This window comes from Lagenorhynchus albirostris, chromosome 15 (assembly GCF_949774975.1).
Source record: "Lagenorhynchus albirostris chromosome 15, mLagAlb1.1, whole genome shotgun sequence".
NCBI lineage: Eukaryota > Metazoa > Chordata > Mammalia > Artiodactyla > Delphinidae > Lagenorhynchus > Lagenorhynchus albirostris.
The window spans coordinates 44,895,783-44,918,277 of NC_083109.1; the positions used below are offsets into that span (position 1 = coordinate 44,895,783).

The 22,495-nt window shown below is 52.0% G+C and overlaps 1 protein-coding gene across 1 annotated transcript; it reads left to right on the forward strand.

Annotated features, from left to right (window-relative positions):
• The first annotated feature begins 341 nt into the window (after positions 1-341).
• Positions 342-2,746, forward strand: FOXA2 (forkhead box A2). The gene is made up of 2 exons (XM_060123581.1): positions 342-428; positions 1,445-2,746. The coding sequence occupies exons 1-2, from the start codon at positions 342-344 to the stop codon at positions 2,744-2,746; spliced, it is 1,389 nt and encodes a 462-aa protein (XP_059979564.1).
• Positions 2,747-22,495: the final 19,749 nt, after the last annotated feature.

Sequence of the window (22,495 nt, forward strand, 5' to 3'; positions counted from 1 at the left end):
TCCCGGCAGCTCGGCACTGCCAGCCTCGGCCTCCACCCGGCAGCCCGCGAGCGCGGCGGCGGCGGCGGCGGCGGCGGCGGCGGGCGGCGGGCGCTCCGGCAGCGGCGATCGGCTCCGGGCCTCCTCCCACCCTCGGCCCCCTCCTCCCGCGACTCACCCCTCCCGCCCACTTCCAGCCACTGCCTCTGGCCGGCCGAGGGAGAGAGGGAGTGGAGCCGAGAGAGAGGGAGCGCGAGAGGGAGGGAGGGGACGGTGCCTTGGCTGACTTTTTTTAGAAAGGAGGGTGGGGGTGGGGGGGTGATTGCCGGTCGTTTGCTGGGGCTGTTAAATTTTAAACTGCCATGCACTCGGCTTCCAGTATGCTGGGAGCGGTGAAGATGGAAGGGCACGAGCCGTCCGACTGGAGCAGCTACTATGCCGAGCCCGAGGTAGGCACTCGCCTTTGCCGGGGGAAGCGGGGTGGCCGCGTCCGCTCTCGGCCCCAACCTCTGGACCGCTTCCCCGGCCGGCCCCCGGCCCCCACCCCAGCCGCTCCGGGCAGCCGCCTTTTCCACCCTCCTTCGACTCAGATGGGTCTCTTTTTTATACGACACACTGTTAGCCTTGAGATAATATTAACTTTGTGATCAAATATTGACTTGCGGCGCCTCCAAATCCTCTTCGTGGCCGAGCCACGCACTATCCTAACAGAGTTGTGTTTGGCAGCGCGCGGCTGGGGAGGGGTGGGAGGTCGGCCGGCGAGGGGGTGGGGAGCTGGAGTGGAGAAGGTGGGTAGGAGTTGGGGGCTGAGGTAGAGAAAAACGGTCCAGGACTAGGCGACAAAGAGAAAGAAAGTTTGTGGCTGCAGAGCCCAGCCGCGTGTAGTTCTGTCCGCGGTCCCCTCCCTGTCCCTCCACTCAATGCCTCCGGCTGGCCCCAGACTGCGCGCAGGTACCGCGTTTCGGTTCCCCTGGGGCCCAGAATGGGGTCCCGGGAGGAAGGCTGAATGGCGAGGACCCTGGGATCGTCTCCGCGGGAGGCCGCCGGGCGCCCTGCGCCTTGTCCCACAGGTCGCTGGCCAGGGTCGGAGGTGGCGTCCGGGGCCGCGGCGCCTGCTCGGTATGCTGGCGTGAGAGTCGGGGAGACTCTGCGAGGGGGAGATGCATTTGGGATGCCTGGCTTGGGGCGCTCCCGGGGACCTCTGTTTTAGAGTCTGAGCGAGGCGCAGGAGGGCGAGGAGGCGGCCACGGGCGCAGAGCGGCGGCCCCCGCGCCACCTCCCCGAGGGCGATCGCGGCGCGCTCCGGGTGAAACGGACGCGGGGCCGGGGCCGGGCGAGGGCAGGACTCCCCGGAGGCCTCCCTGGAGGCGGGGGCCTGGGCTGGCCCGGTGGGCGGGGGGTCAGGCCGGGCGCGCTTCAGCCGCGGTGCTAACGCTGTGCGCCTCCCTCCGGGCTCTGTCCTCAGGGCTACTCCTCGGTGAGCAACATGAACGCCGGCCTGGGGATGAACGGCATGAACACGTACATGAGCATGTCGGCGGCCGCCATGGGCAGCGGCTCGGGCAACATGAGCGCCGGCTCCATGAACATGTCGTCGTACGTGGGCGCAGGCATGAGCCCGTCCCTGGCCGGCATGTCCCCCGGGGCGGGCGCCATGGCCGGCATGGGCGGCTCGGCCGGGTCGGCCGGCGTGGCTGGCATGGGGCCGCACCTGAGCCCGAGCCTGAGCCCGCTCGGGGGGCAGGCGGCCGGGGCCATGGGAGGCCTGGCACCCTACGCGAACATGAACTCCATGAGCCCCATGTACGGGCAGGCGGGTCTGAGCCGCGCGCGCGACCCCAAGACGTACCGGCGCAGCTACACGCACGCCAAGCCGCCCTACTCGTACATTTCGCTCATCACCATGGCCATTCAGCAGAGCCCCAACAAGATGCTGACGCTGAGCGAGATCTACCAGTGGATCATGGACCTCTTCCCCTTCTACCGGCAGAACCAGCAGCGCTGGCAGAACTCCATCCGCCACTCGCTGTCCTTCAACGACTGCTTCCTCAAGGTGCCCCGCTCGCCCGACAAGCCCGGCAAGGGCTCCTTCTGGACTCTGCACCCCGACTCGGGCAACATGTTCGAGAATGGCTGCTACCTGCGCCGCCAGAAGCGCTTCAAGTGCGAGAAGCAGCTGGCCCTGAAGGAGGCCGCGGGCGCCGCGGGCGGCGGTAAGAAGGCGGCCGCCGGGGCCCAGGCCTCGCAGGGTCAGCTCGGGGAGGCCGCCGGGCCGGTCTCCGAGACTCCGGCGGGCACCGAATCGCCCCACTCGAGCGCCTCCCCGTGCCAGGAGCACAAGCGAGGGGGCCTCGGGGAGCTGAAGGGGACGCCGGCCGCGGCGTTGAGCCCCGCGGAGCCGGCGCCCTCGCCAGGGCAGCAGCAGGCCGCGGCCCACCTGCTGGGCCCGCCGCATCACCCGGGCCTGCCGCCAGAGACCCACCTGAAGCCGGAGCACCACTACGCCTTCAACCACCCCTTCTCCATCAACAACCTCATGTCCTCGGAGCAGCAGCACCACCACAGCCATCACCACCACCAGCCCCACAAAATGGACCTCAAGGCCTACGAACAGGTGATGCACTACCCCGGCTACGGGTCCCCCATGCCGGGAAGCCTGGCCATGGGCCCGGCCACGAACAAAGCGGGCCTGGACGCCTCGACCCTGGCCCCAGACACCTCCTACTACCAGGGAGTGTACTCCAGGCCCATTATGAACTCCTCTTAAGAAGACGGCGTGACCTGGCTAGCCTGGACCCAGACGGGAGAGACAGGAAATGGGGTAGAGACCCTGAGAAAGGGGCGCTGGAAAGTTTCGAGGGAGAAGGACCCATCACACCCCTGCCCCCCCCGGAACAGCGGTCTCCCCCACCCTCTGCAGCCCTTCCCTCCCTCACATGGGCCACACTGATGTCTATCATGATATATAAGGAGGGAAAGGGAAAAAAAGATAGTCAAAAAAAGAGAAAAAGGAAAGCCTCAGTTTCCACTACTGTGTAGACGCCTGCTTCTTTAAGCACCTGCGAATCCTGACTTTTTGTTGTTGTGGTTTATCTCCGTTGCTGTCATTGCAGGGAAGTCTTACTTTATTTAAAAAAACAAAAAAACAACAAAAAACAAAAACAAAACAAAAAAGAAAAAACACAAACTTTTGTGAGTGACTCAGTGTAAAACTGTAGTTTTAACAGAAAACAGAGTTGTACTACTGTTTAAAGAAGAGAAAAAATGATGTAAGGGTCCGTTGTAAATGATCAAGAAAAAGAAAAAAAAAGCATTCCCATTCTTGATACGGTGAAATTCAGGTCTCGAGTCTGATTAATTTATGGTTTCCGTGTGCTTTATTTATGGCTTATAAATGTGTGTTCTGACTAGAAGGACCAGAGTTCCACGAATCTATATTAAAGTGTTATTGCCAGTTTTTTGCTCTGAATCTTCAAGATTTTTTTTTTCCTTTGCCTGATTTAAAAAACAAACAGACCTGGGAATTCGTTTAAAATTGAGGGAGGGAGATCCTGGCTGGTTGCAGGTTTTCTTTTATTCTGGGGGAGGTAGTTGCTGTTTTATCGACTGTTTATTATTAGCATTTTCAGACAAAGTAAAGTTGAATGAATTTGACAGTAAACAGACACATACCCATTGCCCAGATCCTACAGTTCCCATTTCACTATACTTGTTATACAGCATATCTGTCCATCTATCCACACCTCCATCGGTCCACTTATCTTATTTTCCTAGATGCATTTCCAAGTAAATTTCAGACTTCAGTACACGAAACACTTCAGCAAGGACATGTTAATGGAACTCAACATTGTTCAAGGTTACTTCTTTGAATTTGGGGTTTAACTTTACACGCAGTGAAACTCACAGATCCCAGGTGAACCATTCTGGGGATTGTGGGGACGATGCAGGTTTATCTCCGAAGCCTGGAGAAAACCACACATCCTATCTGTATTTTCCAGCTGGGCCGTGTGAAGGTGCAATGTTGTTGACATCTCTGGGACCCTGGGGCTGGCTTCTCTGGAAAGAAGCCTGGATTGTCCATGTTTTTTCCTGTATGTCCAATCCTAGGCCTCCCTTCAAGGCAGGGGGCCCCGATTGGACTTGTAAATTTCTGGTGCAGCTCTTTTCCTTTTCATCACTGCCTCTCTGCACCCATTCACCCTTCCATGGAATTGGAACTCCGCCTGGATTGGCAGCCTCGGGCCTCTGTCCACACTCCACCCCCCATCCCACCCTCCACCTGCACTTAGGTATTCTGCACAACCTTGGTAGAACTTGCTGCAGCCCAGGAGTAGTGAGGCTTCTGGAACTATGCTTTTGAGCATCTGGTCTGGAGAAACAAAAGACTTCCTCCTGGAAGTGATTTTAAAGGGCACTCAGGGTCCTGATGAAAATCTTTTAAAATATGTATAATTGGGGGATAAGGCAGAGGTAAGGGGGTATCCTGCACGGCTGGCCAGGTGCCCCTTGTCAGGGGTGGGATCCCAGGGTCTGCAGGTTTTCTCCCTCCCCACTCCACCCAAACTCGGAGCGAGGCCTTGGCCAAGCGGCCTCTTAGCCCGGGTTGGCAAGCTAGGATTACAGCACCAAGGAGGTGAGTGGGTATGTTGTGATTCTTCAAGGAAAACCGGAAAGTATAAAGAAAGACCCAGAATAAATTCTTAAATATCGCACTGCCTCTCTCCACAGACAGCCTAGTGGCCCTAAATCCTCGGCCAACCGAAGTGGAAATCTTGGAGGCCAAGCGGGGCCCGGCTTCGCAAAGTGGGCTCCGCTTTGGCTTTGCCCTGGGCATCTGCTGGCAGGCAAGCTGGCCGAGCGAGGGCAGGAGCCATCCAGGGAGCAGCTAGTTTGCAGTGGGTGAGAATCTCCGCAGAGTCGGAGGCCAAAACTTTCAGACTCAGGTTTCTAAGCTCAGGCTCCCACGTCCCGGACTAGATCTTTGGGCTTCTCGACCATCTAAACTTGGAATGCACCAGCTTCGCCCCAAGTCTGGATACCACCTCTGCGAGAGCCCTCCTCACCTTGCGGGGTCTCTCTGCCCCTCAAACCCTGGCCTTCCCACGCGCCTGAGGGGGGTTGGTCCTCGCCTCCGCCTCCCGCCTCCAAATCCCTTTTTAACATGCCACATTGTCCCGAAGAAAACAAGGAAGAGAAATTGGGGAGGGGGGTGGTGGGAGGGATCCGGAGGTCGCAGCCAGCAATCAGGGCCGTCTCTCCCCCTGGCAAGGACACACACGTCGTGAGCCCAGCCTGAAATGTGTTTCATTATCACATAAAAGGCTCCCGTGGCGAAGGAGCGGAGAGGCAGGGCCGGGGGCCGAGTGCGGGACAATGAAGGCTGAAAGCTCTGCCCTAACCTGCTATGTTTCCTATCGCACGTCCATTGTGCGAGGGTCGTTTTAAACTACTTAGCGTGCCCCCCTCCACTGATCCCGGCCAGATAAGATATAGTTCTGTCCGAATACATAAAAAGGATGTCGGGGAGCCGGCCGCTCCGGAGGCTTTTCTGCGCGTCCTGCGTCTTTCACACCCCTCATCCTCCCGCCCCAGACCCTCCCCCCGCAGGGCCCCCAGCTTACTGGCGCTCATACCGCCCTCCGCCCGCGTTCCCCAACTCTGCGTGGTAGGGTGCAGCGTTTGTTTTTCCCTCTCTCTCCCTCTTTTTCTTCCTTTTCCCCGCGCCATCCGCGCGCGGGTTTAAGCATCCGTGATCTGTGAATAAACAGTCAGTAAACAACCGAAAAAAACATTCTAGATCCGAATTCCAGGAGGGTAAACTTTCCATGCCACGTCACACTTCAGCAAATTTGCACAGATATTATATTGCCTCTCCCTCCTTTATTATTTTTTTTCTTTTTTGCCAGGATCCCATTGTACTTAACTGAATTTTATAACGCTGATCGATATCTTGGTAAAATATTCATTTTTAAACTAGCGGGCAGTGAAATCTTTGCTTTGTGTGCTAAAGTCAACAGTCGCTAGGTTTGAGCTCAAATAAATGCGGGGATGCCTCGGCTCGGAGCAGTCGGCCGCCTCCCTCCGCGCTCTGGACGCTCCGCTGCCGCCGCCGCCCGCCTGCCCGCCGCACCGCAGGTAGGGAGCGCGCCCACTCAGGGGCCGCGCCCGGGTCCCCGCCGAGCGTGCGCCCCCCACTCCCGTCCGCGCGCCTCCCCTCCCCCAGCCAGCCCCTGGCCCTTCCCGAGGCTTCGACGCCTGGGAGACAGGGAGTGAGAAGCTAAGTCGCGGAGACCCCGGGGCTGGGGAGGTGGCCTTTTTGCGGGGGATTCTGAGGATGCTCGGCGTGGGAGGATGAGGGGTCGAGGAGCTACACACTCAGACTGAATCTGGGCCCTGAGCACAACTGGAAAGTTTGGTGGGACCCCGAAGCGACGGGAAGCCACCACAGGCCCCTGCAGCCGCTCCGGGCTGCTGATTCGATACGAGGGCCGCCTGTCGCCCTAGGACGGTGGGAAGATGGAGGTGGGGGCCGGCCTTGGTCTCAGAGCCTGGGATGGGGACGCTGGAAGACGGCGCACTGGTACTGGGAGGCGGCACACCGAGGCCCGAGCGTGGACGCGCATGGGTTCCAGTTCCGTCTCTGGGGTTCCAGGAAGCCCCGAGGCCCAGGCGGCGGTGGGGTTCCCGCCGTCCGGGAGCCGAGGAAGGGCAGCGCCTTTCCGAGCGGCCGGGGAATCCTGCGTTCTCGCCGCGAGCGTGCACGGCCGCAGGCAGGTCAGGGAGACTCCGGGCCACTAGCCCGGTCCAGGAGGGAAAGGCCGAACCCGGCCGCGGGGCCGTTCTTCACCCACTTCCCCCGCGCTGTCCCGGGGAACCGGGTTTGGAGGATCGGACAGACCGATCGCATCTGTCTGCAGTCTGCGGGAAGGCGACGGCTCGGAAAACTAGTGATTCCGAGGCTGCCAGTTGACACCGCAGGACCCTCGGTTGTCGAGGGCAGGGTAGGAAAAGGTGTCTTTCCTCTGGGGTCTACCAGGTGGCCCCCATCAATCTGCATTACCCCTGACGGTTTGCTTTCTACGGCGGGGTGTCTGGCTCGTGATAGGCCCACGCCGGCTCGGTCAGTTTGGTATTTCGCCAGGACGTACGTAGGTCGCGCTAGGTCCCGGGTCACCGCAATTGCCCGCCACCCCAACTGGAAAGTTCTTCCAGTCCGTGCCGCAGTCACCCAGATCTCGGACCCCAAAGGGCAGAAATCGGTCCCGGTGATTGGCAGGGTCAGTTTTGTGGACACCTCCATGCGTGGGGACCCTGGGCGCCCGGTCCCCTCCTTCCCCGGCGCCCGGGGCTGCGCGCGCCTTTGTCCACCGCGCCCGAGGCCGACAAGGGAGCGCACCCGCCTCCATCCAAGTCCGGCTCCGGCTCTTCCCTGAACGAGATGGCCCGCCTGCGGGACGCACGCGAGGCTAATCGTTTTTTAATAATTAATGCCTCCCCGTTCCGCTGGTAATGCGCGGCCTCGAATCCGTCAATTACTTGTCATTAGACGGTGTCGCCCCACGGCCTTTCCTCGGGCCTTTGACGGCGCCGGGTCACCGCGCCCGGCCCACTCCACGGCCGAATGAAAAGGTGCCCGGCCTTTGAGAGCCGGTGCGGAGTAGCCGCGGCCCTTGATTCAGTGCGAGTTTTGAAAGAAAGACCCTCGCTGAAGAGATGTAATCTTCCAAATGGCCAATTTAAACCCCTGATGTTTATCGTCCGCCTCTCCCGGCTTTATACAGAGAAGCAGGTCTTCAGGGCTTTGGGGGAATTTTAATGTGCGGGTGACGCAGGGAGAAGCGAGAGATACTGCTTAATAGGGTGCGGGGAAGGGGGGTGTTTGCTCAAGAAGGCACCTGGAGGTACCTCGGGGTAACTGGTTTTCTCTGGGGCAGTGCAATCTTCTGAGTATCGGGGGTCTGGAGATCCTCCCGGCTTGGGGCTGGAGTCGCGGAAACAGAATCTTCTGAATTGCATAGACCAGAACTGTCCGGAGAAAGCAGCAGGGCCACTGGGGCCGGGAATCTTCACCCTGCGCCAGGGGGTAGGAAGGAAACGTTCTCTGAGTCCCCCATCCGCACTGTGGACCTAACCTCGCGGGCTAGCATCCACAGGCTTACGGGCACCCCGTCCAGCCACAGAGGAGACCCCCCCCCCTCACACACACCCCTTCGCACCACCATCTCCAATGTGCTGTCACCACTGCAGCAGAAGAGCAAGATTTCAGACCCTAAATGTCTCTGCTGGGTCAGGGACACAGTGGACACCAGCCCGGCCACAGCACCATGGCAACCCAGGCCGCCCAACAGTTGGTGGCATGAAATTATAAAAACAAAAACAAAAATGCAAGAAAAAACTCTCCAAGAGTGTGCCGCTCGATTTAATTATCTGCTGCTCTCTTCTCCCGTCAAATGTTCTTTATACCATACACAGATATCTGAGGGTCTCAGAGCCTTATATGCCCCTTTTGGAGTGAAAACAATACACTGCATGTACAGCCCCCCTTGACGGCAGAGCCAGCTCCTGCTAAGCTTTACAGACGTCCGACTACACGTTTCTTACAGCTTCTAACCCCAGGACTGGTTTTCCTCTGAGAAGAGGAAAAAAGAGAATGTAGGGTGGAGGAAAAGATCATGAGGAATGTGGGAGAAAGTATTTTAAAATGGATGGGGAAAGGCCAGCTGGTACAGGCCTGTGTGCCCGGCCACCCATCCCACCCCCCCGCCCGGGGTGGGGGGAATCCTGGGCTGCTCCTGAGGCTACGTCCTTTCTCAGGCAGCCACAATAATTGAGATTTTTTGAGAAATTCCTTTTTGATGAGATGCACCGGATATGGGCAGGATGTTACAGGCACCTCCAGAGACAAGCAAACAAAAATTGCATGGTATAGACGGTGTCCGCAGTGGCACTCAGCGGGGTCCCCATCTCCTGGCAGGCTGCCTCTCCCTTAGACAAAACTCCCAGGGAGCGCACTACCCCCAGCCCTCCAGGGGTTGCCTCAGAAGCCTAAATCCTGGGGCCTTCCTGCCCACTCTCTCATCCTTTCTCTCCTTTCTTCTTTAAAACAATCGTGTGTGTCCCCCCCTCACCCCCTCCCGCCATTGTATTTGTTGATGACCTAACACGCTCACACCAAAAGCCACACACAGAAAACCAACAACGTGGGTTGGGAGGGGAGACCAATTATGAGTGAGGCTAACAAGCGGGGAACACCCAAGTTGAGGCCGGCTGTCTCCTGGGAGACTGATGGAGGCTTATTTTACAAGCTGTCATTCCGCCCTGGTCCCTATTGCCAGACTGGAGGTGATTCCTACTCTCCCCTCCCCCAAGCCCTGCACCCTTGGGGCTTGTTCCAGATTCTTTGTATATCCTCTGCATAAGGTACAGAGGACAGGGTTGTTGCACAAGCACATCTTCACAGCAGTGTCCTTAGTTTTTACATTAGTGGCTGTTCCTCAGAGCTCCAACCTCACTACCAACAAAACATGGACTGGTCAGATGTCCCTGTCATACATGTCCCCCCTCTCCACCAGGTTCCCATGAGAAGGCATTGACTTATCCTTCACACACACCTCTCTCTCTCTTTCTGAAAAGAAGGTGGGGAATTTTACTGACAGATAATACAACCGATAGCCGAGACGCTGAAAAGAGTCACACAAATGAAGTTGCATTCATTCATGCAAAACTAGAGGTTCTCAGGTCTCCTTAGGGCAAGTGCCTGGGGTTAAGCTCTCTCTTTAAGCTCATTGGAGGCACTGATATTCCTGCAGTGCCAGGATACCGTACCAGCAAGGCCACATTGATTTAACTTAAACACATCAGATGAACCGAGAGGGAAATTTTCCACATCACAAACGTAGATGCGTGAGGGAAAAATACTGGGGTGTGATGCAGATGAAAACTTTGGAATCAGAATAGTTTGCTAGTTTTTAGTTCTACCTGCTTAAGTGGCTTCACTTCTGCTCACTTAAATGGTTGAGGACTAGACTTTCTTCCTAGGTAAAGCAGCTTTCCCATGGTTTCACTTTTTTTGAAAAAAACGTAAAACACAGGTTTCAAGAATTTGTGGACCAAGGTTGGTCACGACCCCAGCAAATCAAAATAAGGTTGCATGCGTGTGAATTTTGACTTATTTCATTAGAAATAGGACCTCAATTCATTATTTTTTCCTCTCTTCACAAAGTAGATGTAGTTATATAATGGATTTTGTTGAACTTTTTGCTCACATAAAGAAAAGCATATGGTTCTTAATTTGAAGACTTGGGTGTTCAAAGTGCATTATTTAAAAATAGAAAACAATCTTAGGAAGTGTTTGGCGGAAAGCGCTTGGGAGGAGCTAAGGTGTGAAGTGGGAACTGGGGGACTGGGGAGGGCAGATGACGATGAAATGACATTTTCTGTGAAGACCAGGGTGGAATGTCAGCCAGGACAGGACCTGGGTCACAGAGAGCTCTGTATGGGGGCCAGAGGCATCTTTAGCAGAGAAAGCAGGAAGCCAGCGTGTGTACACTCTGCTCTGAAAGATACAACCCTCTGCTCGAGCTTCCTGCTTGCCTTACCTTCTAAAACCCAATCTAAGAAATTTAAAATAAACGAGACCAATTCAACTATATACCTCCTAGTCAGTCTGCAATTCTGAGCTACATTAAGCTGAGCTGTTTACACACAGAAAGAAGTTGCAACTTCAACAACTCTCTGGCGGAGAAAATTTACCCTCTACCCAGAAAAATGAGTCCATTTGGGGGCAAAACTTTTGCCCTACTTTCTACCATCTTACTGTATCTCCCACCCCCGCCCCAGCCCCTCCACGTCTTTTATTGATCACAACTGTATTCCATCCACCACCAGTCAGTGGGGTCCCCTCTGTGCCAGACACTATGCCAGGTGTCTTCATGAACATGACCTCAGTTAAGACCACCCCCCTCCCCAGTAGCTGTCAGAATTTATGGGTGATGGGCCCGGGCAGAGAGAAGTTAGAGAAAAAGCTTCCATTTCAGAGCTCAGCGTTGAATTCAAATCTTTCACCTCTGTGTTCTTTCAACTCTTCCTGGTTACATATGGCCTGGGCACAGACCTCTCTGATTCCAATGCACTAGGGAGCCTGCCTTCGCCAGGACCCCCAAGTTTGCAAAGTGAGCTGCTGATGGTAAGCGGAGGTGACGGGGCGGAGGGGACCGCAGTGTTAGAAGAAGGCTAGAAAGAAACAAGAAGGTCTCAAGAAGAACAGGCTTGAGCACTTCTTGGAAGGATGGCAGAGACCATGCCCACTGCCCTAGAAGGGGTCAGGGTGGGTTATGTCTGGGGTCAGGCTGGCTTCTCTTTTGCCCTCTTGGAGTTAGAATTCCCATGCGACCATGGCCCCAAAGCCAGCCAGAGGATCAGTCAGGCCTGGACCACGACTCCTCCCCGTTCAAGCTTCTGGGACCAGCTGGCTAAGGCTGGAAGGGAGGAGAGGGCAGAGAATCGGCAGCTAGATGGCTCTTGCATTGTGATTAGAAAGAGAAAATGCCAGAGAAGAGGAAAATGTCAGGGGCAGAAACAATAGCCTGACATATGGGCTTAAAATAACCCACGTCCGAGGTGCCGCCTGTCAGCTTTACTCCTTACGGGGGATTTTGGATCAGGGGCCAGGAATTCCTGAGAGCCTCTCGCCTCTGACCTCCCCCTGACCCACACCTGGTGGCCCAACAGCCCAGGTGACAGCACAGCTGGAGCGCACCCACCGATCACAGCTGGGCCCCTGCACGCCCCCACTTCAACACAGCTGCAAGAGACCCCGTCCCCACAGCCGCCTCCCCCACGCACATACAGATGCAGATCGGGATAAACACCTGCCTCCAGGTTGGGCCCTGAAAGGGATGCCGGCCCAGGTGGACGGGCCTGCTTCCATCACAGAGGGTGGCTGGGACCCGGCACTCAGTAGGCCTGCAATCTGGGGGAAGGGCACCACCCCGGCCGAACTGCACACGGGCACAGGGGTGCCAGCCAAGGATGGTTCACGCCTGCTTATGCCACATGGAGGTCTCCTTTTCTTTTTGACTTACTGCAAGTTAAGTCCCCTGGACTGTCTGTTTTTAGTGGGGTGGGGATTTCCTGCAGACTGAGCCCCTCCCCTTTTGGGATTTCAGGGGAGGCTCTGGACAACTGGGTCCTAAGGCCAGCTCTGCACACAATGATGTCTCAGGCATGGGGGACCAACTCTTGGAAGTGAATGGAGTTCTGGATTAAACCAGACTCCCCACTCCAAACTGATAATGGAGACGTTAGATTGAGGTGGGGAGAAAGACAGTTACCACAGTCAGACTAGGTGCGGAGCCTTCTAGTGACCCCAAGAAGGGGGGAGAATGCGATCTTGGGTCCTGTCTGGGGGCGAGCTGGGGACAGGAATCCGATCTGCATTTTAGCCTCTCTCCACTTTAATTGCCACTCCCCTCCAACCAGCAGATTTGCCAATTAAAGGCCAATCTCTCTTGATTTCTTTGCTTTCGAAGGACATTTCGATTCACCCAGGCAGACAATTAAATCTCCTTGTCGCCTCTCCCTTCCCAGAGCCCAGAACAAGGTGCCTCTGTATCTCTTGCCAGCATTCGGCAGCGGGAAGGGGTTGATCTCAGGTGCTAACCTGCAGTTATCAGGATGCCAGACTCATTTAGGGGGCTCAGCTCTGGAACCCGAGGCCATCCCTTCATTGATCCTGGAAAGTGCTGTTTAGATTTTGCCCTTGCTCAGTAAACAACTAAAAGTAACTGGGATTTCTCCCTTGTATTCAGCAGAATCCCTCTCTCTTTCTCTCTCTCTCTCTCTCTCTCTCTCTCTCTCTCTCTCTCACACACACACACACACACACACACACACACACACTCCTCCCCTCCCTCAGGCTCCTATCAGTCATGAAAGGACAGTCAGACCACAGTCGTTTCATAGCACCCTCAGCTAACCTCCGCCCCCAGCAGCTGTGTCTTCTGGGGGTGCTACTCTTTCCTCTGAGGACTAACAGCTCTCCCAAAGGACATGGCCTCCCAAGTTCCTAAGTCTGTAGGGAAAGTTTCCTGCTGGGACTTGAGCCCCCCTGTTCTGCTAGCCCCCACCTGCTGAGACACACTCCAGGGACCTCCCTGGTCCATTCCTCCCTCCCTCCCCTCCCCCACCCCAGGCCTGCCAAGCCCTCTCTATCTTTGGTCAGCCAGTGGCCTCTTGGACCCAGCTGAACACAGTTGGGGGTTGGGAGAGCAATCGCTGTCTGCATCGCCTGAGCATTGCTTCTGGGTCGGCTGCCACAGTCTTGGACACAGACCTCTTTGGGATAAAAGCGAAAGAAACTGGCAAACTTACTCTGATGATCAGTGCTCTTAGGTTCTTAACAAGAGCCCCATTTACTCCTCCATTAGAATAGAGAAAGAGAAAGAGGTTCCTATTGCCCAAGTTTGCCATCCTCTGAGTAGACCTGTGTTTTAGTCGAGTCCCTGGCACGAGCTCTTCTCCAGGAGGAGGTTTGCTCTGCTGTCATCTGTGGACATCACATTCTGCCATCTATTTGTGTAAGATAAACAGAAAGACATAATTGCCAGTCATCCACAATAAGAAAGATTAGGGCAAATCCTAAACAATGATCCCTTTAAATTCAATAATTGTAAAAAAAAAAAATTAAAAGTCAAATGGTAAAGGTCAGTTTTCCTGAAGGTGTTCGATGCAGTCAGCCTGCTACGACGGTGTTTTCAAAAAATTAAGGAACTTTCTTTCTCAAAGTTGGTACTGCTTCAAAAGAAATTCCTTTCTTGTTTGCTTAAACCCCTTTCGTATGATAAAAAAATATTTTGCAAATGAGATCGGCTCAATACCGTTTTCCCAAATCAGCCAGCCTCAAGCAAAAAGGTTTTTGAAAGGCTCACCAATGTAATTTCTGGATCTATTCTTTCCAAAACGCCAAAACTCTAATATCTTTTAATTTCTAAAAGTCACTAACATTGTCCGTGAGCTCTCCAATTAAAAAAAAAAATCCTACGAAATGAGACCAACATTCAAATCTGTAAACTTTTAGGATTTAAAATAGAAATAGCTTTCATGGTATTGAGTGTTTCACAGTAATGGGCATTAAGCAGATATATATGTATATATCTATATTTTCTTTAAGTGACGTATCGTTCCTGAGAAAGCTATTTTATTATATGAGTACCTCTGGACAGGCCAATTAAGTATGTCATTTCTTTGCTCCTTACCTCTTGTAGCACAATTTTGTGAAGGAATATAAAATGCATTTGGGGTTTTGATAGATTTATTATGTGCCAATCTATCTGTATATTTGATGAGGTTCAACTATCTCCTTGTGAGATGTATGGTGTATGGTGCGTTCAAGGATTACCGTCTGCCCGTGTTAGTCTTTGGCGCAGCTGCTCCCATGCAGCTTCCAGCATCCTGGCTCCAGGGTTAGGGACAGTGGCATTTTGTTAAACATCAGCTTTGATAGGACTAAAGCTAATTACCCAATTTCACTTCGTATTTTTCTCTAAATTTTTTTTTGTTTTTTTTTTTTTTGTATTTTTGCGGTACGCGGGCCTCTCACTGTTGTGGCCTCTCCCGTTGCGGAGCACAGGCTCCATACGCCCAGGCTCAGCAGCCATGGCTCACGGGCCCAGCCGCTCCGTGGCACGTGGGATCTTCCCGGACCGGGGCACGAACCCGCGTCCCCTGCATCGGCAGGCGGACTCTCAACCACTGCGCCACCAGGGAAGCCCTCTAAATTTTTTTTTATACAATAGCTCAAGGGTGCTAATTAAATTTCTCCCTACAAAGCCTATCGCTTTTCTCAATGTTTGTCTGTCTAGCGATGAAATTTACACTGAAAGCATTTCTGGGAGAAGTGAGTATATTGATCATTTTTGGATTGCTTAAAACTACTAATAAAATATTTTAAAATGTTTCTGGGTAAAACTAGAATAGATTCTATGTAGAATAGGAATTTGTTTGCTTTGCCTCCTTCCTTTGGGTCATGTCTGTGGGGGTCCCCCCCCACCTGTGCGGAGCAGTTCAGCTAGTTTTAATAGGCCACCTTTCTGGCGCCCAGGCGAACCCGCGCTACGTTTAGGAAAATAATTCAGGAGAAACCCGCAGACATTATTGGGAAGGGGTGTAACTCCCCTGGCACTCTAAGGCAAGCGACATTCTGTTCGGTGCAGGGGGCGAAAAACACGACCTAACAGTGTTTACCTGTGTATTCACCCATGAAATTGAATATTATAGAAGTTGAAAAAATGCAAATCAAATTAAAACCACGGAAAATTGTCTTTGGAATTACAGCGGCCCGGAGCCCCCAAGTGTTTGCTTAAAATTGAAGCGTTTAGAAAATGAAAAACCTCTAAATTGCCCCTCTCTGCTCCCCCACTCCCCCCAGGAAGGAAACGTACTCCTTAATTCTACTCTTAATTCTACTACAAAAATACTGAGGCGGCTCAGACACCCATCATCCCCCCGAGGCAGCAATCACGCTGTAATACGACTTTTTCTTAAAAATGAAGTATCTCCCTTCACCTAAGCTTTACTAACGTCAGACCCGCTTCAGAAACCGAGCGGCCCCAAGGTCTTCATTCTGAAAGGAGCGCCCAGCTGCTGGACCGGCTTCTCCTCCCCGCGAGGGCCTGGGACCCTCTGCCAAGGCCCCGCCGCCGGCCCCGCCCCGGGTCCGCGCCTCCTGGGGCGTGTGTCGGGCCGCGGTGTCACCAGATCCGGAGCCTGGCCTCCCCGCGCGGCCGAGCGCCGGCGGCAGAGATGCGCGCAGAGCCGAGAAGATGCGCGCACCCCGCCCTGAACTCACTTGGCCAACACAGGACTTCGTAGGGTCTTGGTGGAGGAGCCCGAAAAAGGGAAGCTCCAGACAGATATTATTTCTGAATAATAATAATAATAAGCAACAGGCAGACGGGCGGTCATTCTTGCCTTTTCCATGTCCTACAGCGCAGGGGACCGACCCCAGAAGCCCACCCAACGGACGGGCCAACCCCACCCGTAGGCGCCCGGCGCCGCAGGCTTTACTCCTTCCCGTCCAACCAGCTCCCTCCAGCCTCGGGGAGACGCAGGAAGTAGAGCCGGGGCCCCGCAGGTGCCGAGGGCGCCGCGATGGGCGGGAGACCGCCGGGAGCGCGGCGGCGGCGGCGGCGGGAAGCGCTGGTGGAGCGGCCCAGCGCTCGGCGCGACACGCGGGCGGTCAAGGGTGGGAGCGGGTCCCGGGCAGCCACGCCCACTGGCCTGAACTGGGACTTTGGGGGTCGTAAGGGACGTGTGTGGCGAGGATGTGCTGGCGCGGCCCGGGAACAGCTTTCCTCTCCGTCGGTGACCTCTGAGGAAGCACTGCCTCTCTTTCTACCCTATCCACCCGACCCCAGCCCGGGAGCCTGGTGCCAAGCCCCGTCGAGGGCCGTGTGGCTTTCTCTCCCCTGGGGAGGGAGGACAGTTGGTGGACCCCGCGACGCTCGGTCCTCCCTCCTGGCCTCCTTCTCACACCTCACAGATTGAGGGGCAGCTCCTGTTCCAGAAACGCAGTAACTCCCGTGCAGACCACCCCCCAGCCGGGGCGGGGTGGGGAGCCGCCGACGCCGATTCTCACGTGAAACCTTCCCCTATATTTCCTTTCCAGGGAACCCCTGGATCAAGACCCGCTCAACGACGGCTGCGAAAACAGGCCCGTGTCCCCCCGGAACTCTCTTAACCCGTCCTTAAGCTGTGGTCGTCTCTTGGAGACGCGGGACCCTATTTCCAAGGACAGTTGTGGGGGACAAGCTTATGTTTGTTATTTTCAAAACCAAGCGGAGGAAACAGCAGCCAATTAAAATGACATATTTTTATTTGCCTCGCACGTTGTCAGTGATTTGCCCCCGGGGATCCACAATTTTCCCAAGCCTGTTAACGGGTGACGATGAATGAGTGTCTCGCGTAATTTAATTTTCCTGTCACACTAAATAGAGCTACATTGTAAACCTTAGATCTACTCTTACTGATAGGATCGCCTTGTTTTGCCATTTGCACCATAAAGACCCCCAAAAGGGACACTGTATTGTGACCTCTACTCTTGAATTATTCAAGAACTTAATGACATTTTCCATTTTAAAAAGGAAACTAATTGCCCTTGATGTAAAGCATGTGACCTTCTCTGGGTGCCCAGTATGAGAATGTAACCATCTGTATGAGGACCCCGGAGCCGTGGAACTGCAGGACGCTGGCAAAAATAGGAGAGAGACGTGAACACAAATGAACTCCAAATGGACACTGGAATCAAGCATATTGTTTAATTTCACCCCAAGCCATGACATATAGTTCCACAAAATCCTTTAACCTGACCTAAAATCTGTATAAAAAATCCTATCAACTCAGGCCTGTTTTTTGGGGGTGTGACATGACTTTTTAACTAGGACAGGAACATTGAAAGTTGTGAAATCCAGTATCCCTTCATTAATGTGAAATTACTTTGTGTGATATCAAGCAAAATGCGTAATAATCTACACCCGTCCCTTTTTAATTACTATTATTATTATTGCTTTTCATCATGTATTACTACTTTCTTACTCAAAAGAAAAAAGAAACTCACAACTGTAAAGAAATTGCACCATGGTATTTGCTCTTTGAATCAGTCTCGAGTTTCCAGGAAAGCCGCATTGAAATTCTTCAGTATCAGAATTCTCACTCTTCAAATTACTTGAAAATGGAGGCTTATCTTTCTTCAAAATAAAAAGAGTTCTGGTGTATTCCCTACTGGTCTTTCACTCTTTCCCCGGCCCCTAGAGGAAAGCAAAATGAGAAAAAATGCACTTCTACCAATGTTCTTTGACTTCATAAATTCACAGATCAGTGTACGAAGATGATGCAGTGCTTTTCCTGATTTATCGGAGTAAGTCCACTGCCAACATTAACCATTTTAAAAGTCTGAGTGAACTGGGAAGTAAAACACTTTCCCATGCTGAGCTTCAGCTATTTCTTTTGAACTTTTAAGTGATGCTTGAGACAAGGAACTGTCATTTCTGCATCGAGTGGGCAGTTCCTTTAAAAATGACACTGAATAAACACACCCAGGCTTCACTGAGACTAAACATCCTCTGTGTTAGGCTGCAAATCCACATCTTTCTCTTTTAGAATCTCTGGAAAAGAATATAAAGTGCATTTGAATATCCAACTTGGTTCTAATGGAGCCCACGTTATGTCAACAAACTGGACAGAATCACTGCTGGGGCAGCTGGGAGAGTCAGAACAGAATACCCGGCCCTCCATCTGTGCAGGGGGAGTAAGTGCTGCTTCGAAGGCGTTTGTCATGAAGCTGCTGTGGCCCAAATCATATAATGGAGTTACTGTTTTCCTATTTCTTTAAAAGAAACCTGTTTTCCTCAGTGGTGTCATGCCCTCTTTGTGTACAACATGGCAGAAAAAATTGAATAAGGATACATATCTCTTATTGTCAGATAATAAGGACATACTTAAGAAATACATTTGAAAACATTTTCAAGTCAAGAAAAGTTGGAACACGTATGGCATGAGTGGCGATCCATCTTCTTGCATGGTTTCTGTGATAAAGGCAACACTTTCCGGGTCAAATGTTAATTTAATCATAGATATTTTTCATTTGGTTCTCCACATTGAGAAACGTTTTGAACAACGTGATATAGACTATGAGACACAGAAGAAATGATATGTGTCTCTCTAGCATTGTGTAGTATTAGAATCCAGTAATTTTTCCATGGGGACACATTGGCACTCGAAATGAAAATTTCACCTTTCAAACTGTCACCATGGATAAGTTACAGTTATTTTTCTTTTCATTTTAAAAAGCAACTCTCTTGCTCTAGGACCACTTGAAGTACATTTTAAGTGCTGTGGAAAGTTTGTGGCATCTTTAGGGCTGGCAGAGCCCTCTCCTGGCCTCATTCCTGGGTCTCACCATCTTCTGAATGGATTTCTGTGTTGATATTTCAGAGAGCCAGGAGAAGGGGTTTTATCTTTACTGTGGTAGAGTGGAAGGTGTAAGAGTGGTGTGCAAGAGGTTTGATTTAGGGCCATGTTTCATCCAGTTCCATTGCCAGCTCCTGCCGTCCTCCAGAAAAAAAAAAAAAGAAAGGAAGGAAAGGATGGAAGGAGGGAAGGAAGGAAGGGGGAGAAAAGAGAAAAGAAAAACAAAAAACAACGTTGAAAAAATTCTCATTTGGCCTTTCTGAAAGGGTGAGTACCTCACCCACAGGGCAGGATGACACTGTAATTCTTCATCTGGAAAATGGGTTCCTTATTTCTCTATCAAGCCTGGTATGAAGGGAAGCACTGGGGCTTTGCAGTTGTGTCTCTTGGTTTTGGTGGCGATCAAGAGAGCTTTGCACTTTGGTTATTTGTAAAGATGCTGTACACTCACTGGAAGGGAAAAATGAGGCAATTACAGAGAGGGAAAGTGAGTTAGCTTAGGATATCTAGGCACATAAATATGGTCAGGCCAGCTTGTGCTTATTCCTATATAATATAATGTCTTCAGTTTCCCAGTTTCCAGAAGGGGTTGAGCAGCACCTGGGGCGTGGGGGCTTGTCCTCATCTGTTAATTGACTCCCAGCCAGAAAGACCAAGAGGGACATGTGTTCACCCTCAGCCTGAATTTGGTTACATCCTTCATCTCCTTTACATATTTTAACTGCTGATATATGTTTTTTTTTTTTAATGTCAGTGCTAGCAACAGTTGACACTAACTTTCCATCTGGTTCTGTTTATCTGAATGTGTACACCTTCGTACATTTATTGGACTTCTGACTCTCCGTTTTTCTTCCCTGGGAAATGACATCAAGACAGGACATCTCTGACATGATTACTAAAAATACCTTTGGAAAAACTCAGTTTCTTCTGTTTAGCAAATTCTTATTTTATAAACAGGGACTACAGCCTGACTCTGGGTCAGGACCTTGCCTATGGATGGAGACGGTTATGCAGGATCAGTAAATGTGTCTGTGGATGTAGAAACACCCTGTTCTGGCATGTTCTCTTTCTTCAGGGAGCTCGGGGGTACAAAATTCCTACAGAATTTTCCACCTGGTGGGTGAAGCTCACGTGCTACCTACCATACTGGGTTCTCCAGGACGCGGGTTAAGTGTTTGGATCACCGAGTAATTAAACCTTGGACAAAATATGCCTTGAGTTCATGGAGGCTGAATGCTCTAGGCATAAAATACATCAATTTTGTAATGAAAATATAGGGACTTTTCAAAGTGTGCCGTCAGGATGTAGTTCAATTTTCAAACGAAATTCTAATGACTGCCTAACTCTCTTTGACTGCATTCTTACTTTTTCTCTAGCTTTGCTTATTCACAGATACTGGAACAAAAAGATGGGATGAAGGGAGGAGGCTTGTTTTCCTAAGAGGTGCACGTGACTGAAAGCATACAAGCTTCTCCCCATACTGAACTTTGACCATCACAGGAGTGTCCCTAAAAGTCTATAACTCTGCTGTCAGACTGCTCCTGGGGGCTTTCCCCATAGTTTTCCATGAGTGTCTGAGGAATGAGGTGGGTGCTGGGCATGAATATGAGCTCTCAGCATAAGGGAAGAGGGTGCATGAAAATCGCGATTTGCAGACTTGGACCAAACCATCCAGCCAACAACCACCAAAACTAGTCAACACAAAGATATTAAACCATAAAAGAGTTGATTTGTCCTGCTGTACAAATTAAAGTTGCCCAAGTAGATATTTAACCTCCCCTGAAGTTACTAAAGCTTCTAATGCATGAATAATGACGAGCAGCACGTTTTCTGTCCTTGGCCTGAGACATCATTACTTTTCAATGACCGGAAAAAGTCCATAAACTCAGAGTGATTGTTTGGGGCAAAAGGTGGTCCAGGACCCATCCCTCGTGGGTTTTTTTTGCTGGCCAATAAGGCATGGGCAATTAGTCCCTGCCTCACAGAAGGGACAAGAGTGGCCAGCCTGGAAACAGGCCCAATAAGCCCCCCGGGCAGGTGCACATTCCCCAAGGGGTTCAGAACCCGATGGGCACACCCATGGATGCCTCTGCCATCTGCCCAGCATGGCACACACACGCAGTGCTGACAGGGACGCATCCCCAAAGGAAGGGAGTGGCCAGGACCTGGGCGTGGCCCGTGTGGACAGAGCTGTACTGTCCTTAGTATCATTTCTAGGTGTTGGGGTGAAGAAGGGCACCAAAAACAGGGATGGAACTCAACTTGTTTAAAGGAAAAAAGTCACCTCCGAGGGGCGCAGGACACCTCTCCTTTTTTGAAGACTGAGGGTCCCTCACAGCTGGCCTTTGCTGCAGGGGGGTTTCTAACATAATGTGATTTCTCAGTGTGCTTTGTCTCCGTGGAGAGGCTTCAGAAGGCCCTTGAAGTCCTCAGCCTTAAATCCATGTTAATAGGGCAAGTGTCTTTTTTTTTTTTTTTTTTTTTTTTTGGCGGTGGGGAGGTTTGGCTGGGAGAAGCGTTGACCCAGACTGCGCTCTGGGTAGACCCGATATCGTCGGCAGGGCACTTATTAACCAGTGTTCATTTGCAGGATCAATATTTCCAGCAAAGGAGTCCGCACTCCAGTTACACAACTATGTCTCGTTTTTTTCCCTTGACACACCATTTATTTTATAAATACATCTGCCGGAGAAGAAAAGGCTGTCCGAAGGACTGTGTCTTTTATCTCCGGGATATGCAAAGCACATTTATTTTCAGCTTTTATCTCCGGAATTGTATGTTGATCCCATACATATAGATTGATTTTGTTCAGGTAGATAATGAAAAGTCAAGTGGAAAATTACACAATGGCACTCACGATCCTGGTCTTATATCGGTATATAAATTGGTTTATTATTTCATTCTATTAAAGAGGCTTTTTTTTGGTACCAGGAAAACTTCAAAATACATCAGGTTGTCAGCCTCACTGAATTTTCTTTTGGGGGAGGAAGTGGGGAGGGAGAGCAAGAGAAGGGCATTTCTCTGGCTGCCTCTGCTAATTGCACGGGCTAAATGAGCTTGCACAGGGCAGGGTCTGCAGCTGCCTCCCCGGCCCACGTCGAGGTTACTCACGCAGTTTCTGTGACTTTGGGACCTTTCTGGGGACAGGACAAAGGCGCCTATCACACATGTCCTGATACACAGGTGGTTATTTTTTCACTCCAGGCAATTCGAAATTTTGTCACGATGACTGGATAGGCAAGCCCTCCCACTCCCAGCACCAAGAGGCCAGGGGTGAGAATGTGGCAGCCAGATAAAAGCCACCACCAAGGGACAGCTTGGAGCCAGAATCCTGGAGGAATCGTTATTAATAAACATCTTCTGGACATTTGGTAGCCCGTGGAGCCTGCTTCAGCTTAAAGCAATTAATTCAGGACACTGACATAAACTCTCCAGGTCTTTGACAGCTTGGAGCTGAAATAAAAATGCTAGTTCTCCGGGGAAGAGAAGAGGATGGTTAGCTCTTTTCTGGACTGTTTGCTTATAGGCCCAGAGAGCAACCTTCCTTGCA

Excerpts from the sequence above, each read along its gene's own strand:
- FOXA2 (XM_060123581.1), top strand. The coding sequence starts at position 342 with ATGCACTCGGCTTCCAGTATGCTGGGAGCGGTGAAGATGGAAGGGCAC. Across the intron at positions 429-1,444 it reads GCTACTATGCCGAGCCCGAG|GGCTACTCCTCGGTGAGCAA; the intron begins GTAGGCACTCGC and ends CTCTGTCCTCAG.